Raw genomic sequence first — 7,885 nt, 5'->3', positions numbered from 1 at the left:
CTCAGTTCCATGTTCCTGGGGTGTTCAGTCTGGGAGGTCATGTATGTGCCCTGTGGACCCTATCCCATGAGGGTGACAGACAATCTAGTGTAGTGACTATGGTCTCTTAGCATTCTCTAATGCATTCTGCAGGGCATTTTAGCAGCACCACAATTGAGCTGCGACAACTCAGTGTCCCAGAGGTTGTCCCTGCAATATCCTTCAACCAGATCAGACCCAAACTTGAATCCAAAAATCTAGGCTCCCCAATGAATTGCAAGGCTTTTATTGTTGGATTCCTGTTCTTAGACACATGGGGGGAAGGGCTATGACCTGCTGCATCTATGCAGGTGAGCAGGCAAGTGGCTTCCTTGAGACCAAAGTTGTAGCCATCAACATAGCGGGCTGGCTTCTATTTTTTCCTGCAAACAAAAAGCCAAGTGAGACCTCGGGGGTGAAGGAGACCTCATGCCCCACTGACCATGCACTGAGACACCTCCTAGAAAGACCTGCAGCCAATCTGCAATTGCTCTTATATCTAACCAGGACCAGGGAGCCTTGTCCCCAGCTTGTTGAGACAAGCTTTATAAAGAGCCCCAAATCCAGCCAGATTGGAGGAGCCAACTTGGGAGACAACATAGTCCCAGTGGGACCAAATGGAGAGGAGCTGACAGAGCCCCATGTGAGCCTCTGGGCAGCTGGGGCCCCACAAGCAAACTGACTCCTTTCACATGTTGATGATGACCCTCAAATATCTTCAGCTAAAGGCAGGGCTTTAACATACCTGCTCTAGGGACATGAGGGGGTTCACTTTAATTCTACCCTTGAATGTCCACATGTGGAGTCCACAAAGTGGCCTTCAAAGTTCAGAGAACAGGATAACATATGATTTTTTTGGAGCTGGAGCAGTAGGCTGGAAAAGTTAGGATAAAAGACCCAGGCTAGAGAAGGGTGCCAGGTGCCACACTTCTGAAGCTAGACTTAGAAGGCTGTGTCAGGAAGGCTGAGGGAGGCCAAACTCAGGCAGATATCTACTGTGGCTTGGCTGAGATGAGCAGCCAGCGCCAGCTCAGGCAGTCTGAGAGTTCCTTCCTGCCCCATCCTATTGACATCCTCAATCAGGTGTATCATATTTCTGGATTCTCAGTGAAGCTTCAGTGGTGTGCAAGAGCACAAGCCCCGCCCCTAACCAGACACATAGAGACTTACGATGAAAGCAGTTGCATGTGCCTTGTCTTCCTCTGTCAATGTGCTATCAACACATTGCTTGATTTTTGCAGTATTTTCCAGTATTTCAGGGTCATCTTTGTATTGTTTCACGTACTCAACATACTCTTCTGAGGTTCCGTTTAAAAATAGACGAACATCCTCTTTTATAGCTGGGCAAATGCCACAATCTAGAACACAAAGACAAGGTGACCCTCACTTGAAAGACCTGCATCAGTATATCCCAGGGGATAGAGGGTGTGAGAGCCTGGATAGCTTGCAACCCTGGCCCCCACACAGTAATACCCACCTCCCCCTGAAGTCAGGAGGAGCAGGGCAGCCCCGAGGATCACCACAGCACCAGCAAGCTTCATGGTAGTAGTGGCTGGTACTCTTATCCAGCTTGGTTCAATTTTATAACTGCCCTGGTCTGCTCAGTGGGCAGGGAGGGGCCCGTGTCTGAGTCTCTCCAGGGCCCTCCCAGGACACATCTTGGAACTTCCTGAGGGTGTGTGTTTGCGTCATTGGGAGATATGTATTTTGGCAAGATCTTGTCAATAACCTGGCTCAGTGTGTTCCCCTTCTTAGTGATCTTCTTAAGGTCACTTGTCCTTTTACAGTCAATGGAAAAGATGACTAGGCAGAGGATCAGGTGGAATCTCAATCAGACCTCCAGAGTGAGGGTGTGTCCCCCTCTCTCACTGGAAACCTTAATGTTTACTTAAGAGCCATACTCACAATCAGTGTCTAGACAATCCAGACTTCAGACCACTGGCCATGTGACCCCTGCCCTGTCTTTATCCTGCCCCTATCTTCCATTTGCTCCATGCCTTCCCTTGAACTAATCTCTAAAACCCAAGCTTCTCCTGCTATTGTAGACAACGTTCAATTTAATCTTTTTTGTTGGTGGTGGTTGGTTTTTTGAGATAGGGTCTCTCTACATAGCCCAGGCTGACCTGGAACTATGTAAGCCAGGTTAGCCTTGAACTCAAAGAGGTCTTTGTGCCTCTCTCTGATATGAATGCTTGAATTAAAGGCAAACACTGTCATATTTGCCTAAACTTGACCTTTTAAACCCCTAGTTGAGGTTTTCCATTTTGGGGGGATTTTTGGTTTTGATTGGTTTTGTTGTTGTTGTTTTTATTAGTTTGTTTTTTATGATAGAGATTCTTGCCCATGTTGGTCTTGAGCTCATAATCTTCCTGAGAAAGGTGTGTGTGTGTGTGTGTGTGTGTGTGTGTGTGTGTGTGTGTGTGTGTATCTGTGTGTGTATCTGTGTGTGTGTTTGTGTGTATGTGTGGTGGATTCTACTTTCCTTGGAGTTAGTGGTAATCACTGTCAATATCTGTTAGCAATGGCCAGCAATGTGGTTCACACCTTTGATCCGAGCTTTTAGGAGGCAGAGGCAGACCTATTTCCATGAGTTAGAGGTCAGCATGGTCTACACAGAGAGTTCCAGGCTAGCTAAAATTACACAGGAATACCCTGTTAATAAACATTATTAATGTCTTCATTAAGTTCACACAAAAAGTGCCCCGTGTTCATACTCTCATAACTAAGCAAGGATATATCAGTTTGGAGCAACCTGATGCCCTAACTCCACAGCCAAAGTTTACATTGCTGCTCTAGCTACTCTAACTACTGTTCAAAAGCTACCCTAGAAAAACTAGAGTGCTATCTCAAATGGTTACCCCAGCTCCTGAAGGCTCAGTATCAGCCCATCTATATCAGTGTTTCTAGCTGAATTTTGCTACAACAGAATTCCAAATGACCTTTCAACCATCTCTACATGGGCCAAAAGGGGAGCATACCCCATGGCAAGGGCACAGCAGAGGGACAGTTATGAAGGGTGCTAAGAGGCAATGCTGTTGTAGGTTCCATGAAAGCAGGCTATGGAAGAAGACTGCTTAGGCCCATTCACACTGGAGCTGTCTCCCACCCCCACACCCCCAGGATCACCATTTTAGGCCTCATGAAAGGCTTCTCTTGAGAGAGCTTTTGTCCTACTTTGTGAAGTGTGGGCTGAACAGACAGCAACAGAGGAGGCTAAAGACCTCAGAGCAAAGCCTGGGTGTGTCAGCAGGTTGAGCTGTGAAATAGGCCAAGCAACTTGCTTCCCTGTAATAATTCAAGCATTTTACAGGAGAAGGGCAGGAAACAGTAGGGTCATGGGATGAAGAGAGGGCAGAGGTACAGTCTGAGGAAGGATAAAATGGATCCAGAGGACAGAATCTTTATGCCCTGCCTCTTGGCCAGATGGGGTCTAGATAGCTATTCAGTCTTTGGAGACTCCACCAGGGTCTAGAACTTCCCCACTGCTGAGAGCCAAGGAGGCCTGGTTTCCTGTCCATGCTATGGAGGAGGCTTCAGCACAGGTAGGCCTCGGGGGTCCCTTGCTATTGTGAGGACTGCTCACCAGAGGGTACCACTGCTGCCTCTACCACCTGACAGCTATTGGGGTTGATCTCCTGAAGCTGTTTATTTAAATACTAAGTACTAGACCCATGATCTGGATTCCTCCAACCCCCAATTCTTGGTAATCTGGTAAGCAAATTCTCACATACACCAAATGTTGCTTTGTAAACTCAACTCATCTTATTCTCTGAATTGTTAAAAAAAAATGTAGTTTCCAGCCAATGCCTGGAGAGAAGAGGGGTATTCTGGGCTTTTTTTTTTACTGGGCTTGGAGGGTCACAGGTAAGGATCAGAAGGGAAGAAAAGAGGAGAGAGGAGGAGAAAAAAGATGGAGAGAGGGGAAGGCTGTCATGAGGCCTGATTGCTCAAGAACATGTGACTAGGATCAGTGGACCATGAAGACAGGCTAATGGAGCAGAAATAACACTTGGCCACACTTAAATAGCAAGTTATGTGGGGCCTTATGGATTGGATGTAAGTTAAATAGTACAGAACCTGCCTAATTTTGGCTTACACTCTTCAAATAATATACTAAGACTTTGTGTCTGTTATAGAGGCTAGCTGAAATATATATTTCATTTACAGCCAGCTTCTGCTCACTGTTGCCAGACATGGAGGGCAAAGAAGAAGCCAAAGCCAGCCTGGGAAAGAATCCCCTTACCCAAGCACAATTTCTATCTTTGTGATTAAGAGGATTCCAGACAGGTAACTGGGGCACACCTGCCTCAGCTTCCAACAAGTGGGGATAAACAAGTGTCCTCACCTGATTTCTTTGGACTCTGCCCATCACCTGACCAATTGGTGTGCACATGAACCTGGAATTTAGCATTTAGCTAGCATATTTGTCATTTGCAGTGTCTCTATATAAAGTAGGACACCATTTCTCTATAAGGATACCTCAGATGAGAACCTGGGCCTTCATATGCTCTGCTTTCAGTGCCTGAAATACTATTCCTTCACCTGCCTGGAAATGGGACATAGGAGGTGGAGGGAATAAGTTGTCACCTACATCCCTAGACTGCATCAAAACCCAACATGTCTGAGGGAGAGCTAGCTACACTTTCAAAAAGTCTGAGACACACACCAAACACCCACTTTGAGCCTTGGTCCTTGGTATGGCAGTGCTGAGCACTGTATGGTGGGTGCTTGAGAAGCAGAGTGGAGCCTATGCTCTCTGTCTTCCACAATCCCCTGTTGCCCTTTTGCTGTGTACCCAGTGTTCAGACAGCACAAGTCCCTAGCTACCTGAGGTTGCCCTATCCTCGACTTTCAAGATACCAGACACGAAGCAAATTAACTTCTTTTCACATATGTACACAGTTTTGGGTCTTTTGTCATATCAGCACAACACAGATTACAACCCTGCAGTACACATAGATCCCTTGTGTATAAGAACACACCCGCAGACAGCCGGCCACCTTCCTGGTGAGAGCACGGGGGTCTGCCTGGCCTGAGAGGTTTGTGGCACAGGCGCCGGCGGGAGCCTTCTTGGCTCCGGGACTCCGCGGAGGGCAGGCTGCACGGGTGACCGTGTGGAATACAGAGTGCCAGCCGTTTCTGGGACGGGCGAGAGAGTCGCAGAGCTTCTGGGCGGCGCCATCTTCAGCTCCAGACAGCCGGCCACCTTCCTGGTGAGAGCACGGGGGTCTGCCTGGCCTGAGAGGTTTGTGGCACAGGCGCCGGCGGGAGCCTTCTTGGCTCCGGGACTCCGCGGAGGGCAGGCTGCACGGGTGACCGTGTGGAATACAGAGTGCCAGCCGTTTCTGGGACGGGCGAGAGAGTCGCAGAGCTTCTGGGCGGCGCCATCTTCAGCTCCAGACAGCCGGCCACCTTCCTGGTGAGAGCACGGGGGTCTGCCTGGCCTGAGAGGTTTGTGGCACAGGCGCCGGCGGGAGCCTTCTTGGCTCCGGGACTCCGCGGAGGGCAGGCTGCACGGGTGACCGTGTGGAATACAGAGTGCCAGCCGTTTCTGGGACGGGCGAGAGAGTCACAGAGATTCTGGGGCGGCACCATCTTCAGCTCCAGACAACCAGCCACCCTCCCGGCAAGAGCCACAGAGCTTCTGAGGCGGCAACATCTTCGACTCCAGACAACTGGCCACCTTCCTGGCCAAAGCAACACAGCTTCTGGGAAAGATCCTGTTTTGGGCCTTCACCTTCAGCCAGGAGGAGGTCCAAACACCAGATAACTGTACACCTTCCCTGAGAGAGGAGAGCTTGCCTACAGAGACTGCTCTGACCACTGAAACTCAGAGAAGAGAGCTTGTCTCCCACGCCTGCTGATAGAGGGTAACAAAATCAACAGAGGAACAATCTTTTAACAAAGACAACTATAACAACTAACTCCAGAGATTGCCAGATGGCGAAAGGTAAACGTAAGAATCCTACTAACAGAAGCCAGGACCACTCACCATCATCAGAACCCAGAACGCCCACTTCGCCCAATCCAGGACACCCTAACACACCTGAAAAGGTAGACCTGGATTTAAAAGCATATCTCATGATGATGGTAGAGGACATAAAGAAGGAATTCAATAACTCACTTAAAGAAATACAGGAGAACACTGCTAAAGAGTTACAAGTCCTTAAAGAAAAACAGGAAAACACTGCTAAAGAGTTACAAGTCCTTAAAGAAAAACAGGAAAACACAACCAAACAGGTAGAAGTCCTTATAGAAAAACAGGAAAACACATCCAAACAGGTGATGGAAATGAACAAAACCATACTAGACCTAAAAAGGGAAGTAGACACAATAAAGAAAACCCAAAGTGAGGCGACGCTGGAGATAGAAACCCTAGGAAAGAAATCTGGAACCATAGATGCCAGCATCAGCAACAGAATACAAGAGATGGAAGAGAGAATCTCAGGTGCAGAAGACTCCATAGAGAACATCGGCACAACAATCAAAGAAAATGGAAAATGCAAAAAGATCCTAACTCAAAACATCCAGGAAATCCAGGACACAATGAGAAGACCAAACCTACGGATAATAGGAGTGGATGAGAATGAAGATTTTCAACTCAAAGGACCAGCAAACATCTTCAACAAAATTATTGAAGAAAACTTCCCAAATCTAAAGAAAGAGATGCCCATGAACATACAAGAAGCCTACAGAACTCCAAATAGACTGGACCAGAAAAGAAATTCCTCCCGACACATAATAATCAGAACACCAAATGCACTAAATAAAGATAGAATACTAAAAGCAGTAAGGGAAAAAGGTCAAGTAACATATAAAGGCAAGCCTATCAGAATTACACCAGATTTTTCACCAGAGACTATGAAAGCCAGAAGAGCCTGGACAGATGTTATACAGACACTAAGAGAACACAAATGCCAGCCCAGGCTACTATACCCAGCCAAACTCTCAATTACCATAGATGGAGAAACCAAAGTATTCCGCGACAAAACTAAATTCACCCATTATCTCTCCACGAATCCAGCCCTTCAAAGGATAATAACAGAAAAAAACCAATACAAGGACGGGAACCACGCCCTAGAAAAAACAAGAAGATAATCCCTCAACAAACCTAAAAGAAGACAACCACAAGAACAGAATGCCAACTTTAACAACAAAAATAACAGGAAGCAACAATTACCTTTCCTTAATATCTCTTAATATCAATGGACTCAATTCCCCAATAAAAAGACATAGACTAACAGACTGGCTACACAAACAGGACCCAACATTCTGCTGCTTACAGGAAACCCATCTCAGGGAAAAAGACAGACACTACCTCAGAGTGAAAGGCTGGAAAACAATTTTCCAAGCAAATGGTCTGAAGAAACAGGCTGGAGTAGCCATTCTAATATCGGATAAAATCGACTTCCAACCCAAAGTTATCAAAAAAGACAAGGAGGGACACTTCATACTCATCAAAGGTAAAATCCTCCAAGAGGAACTCTCAATTCTGAATATCTACGCTCCAAATGCAAGGGCAGCCACATTCATTAAAGACACTTTAGTAAAGCTCAAAGCACACATTGCACCTCACACAATAATAGTGGGAGACCTCAACACACCACTTTCATCAATGGACAGATCGTGGAAACAGAAACTAAACAGGGACACAGTGAAACTAACAGAAGTTATGAAACAAATGGACCTGACAGATATCTACAGAATATTTAATCCTAAAACAAAAGGATATACCTTCTTCTCAGCACCTCACGGGACCTGCTCCAAAATTGACCATATAATTGGTCACAAAATAAGCCTCAACAGATACAAAAATATTGAAATTGTCCCATGTATCCTATCAGACCACCATGGCCTAAGACTGATC

At 46.6% G+C, this 7,885-nt stretch overlaps 1 protein-coding gene across 1 annotated transcript; it reads right to left on the bottom strand.

The window, feature by feature from the left end:
- Nucleotides 1-250: 250 nt before the first annotated feature.
- On the bottom strand, nt 251-1,575 carry Scgb1b3 (secretoglobin, family 1B, member 3). The gene is made up of 3 exons (NM_001256073.1): nt 1,496-1,575; nt 1,189-1,376; nt 251-401 (listed from the first exon to the last, which is right to left on the bottom strand). Exons 1-3 carry the CDS (start codon nt 1,557-1,559, stop codon nt 372-374), a joined length of 282 nt encoding a protein of 93 aa, NP_001243002.1. The 5' UTR covers nt 1,560-1,575; the 3' UTR covers nt 251-371.
- Nucleotides 1,576-7,885: the final 6,310 nt, after the last annotated feature.

Source organism: Mus musculus, chromosome 7 (genome assembly GCF_000001635.26).
Source record: "Mus musculus strain C57BL/6J chromosome 7, GRCm38.p6 C57BL/6J".
NCBI classification, from domain to species: Eukaryota; Metazoa; Chordata; class Mammalia; order Rodentia; family Muridae; genus Mus; species Mus musculus.
This window is presented reverse-complemented; position numbering and strand designations above follow the sequence as displayed.

Excerpts from the sequence above, each read along its gene's own strand:
- Scgb1b3 (NM_001256073.1), bottom strand. The coding sequence starts at position 1,559 with ATGAAGCTTGCTGGTGCTGTGGTGATCCTCGGGGCTGCCCTGCTCCTC. Across the intron at positions 1,377-1,495 it reads CCTCCTGACTTCAGGGGGAG|ATTGTGGCATTTGCCCAGCT; the intron begins GTGGGTATTACT and ends TTTGTGTTCTAG. Across the intron at positions 402-1,188 it reads CACATGCAACTGCTTTCATC|GAAAAAATAGAAGCCAGCCC; the intron begins GTAAGTCTCTAT and ends TTTTGTTTGCAG.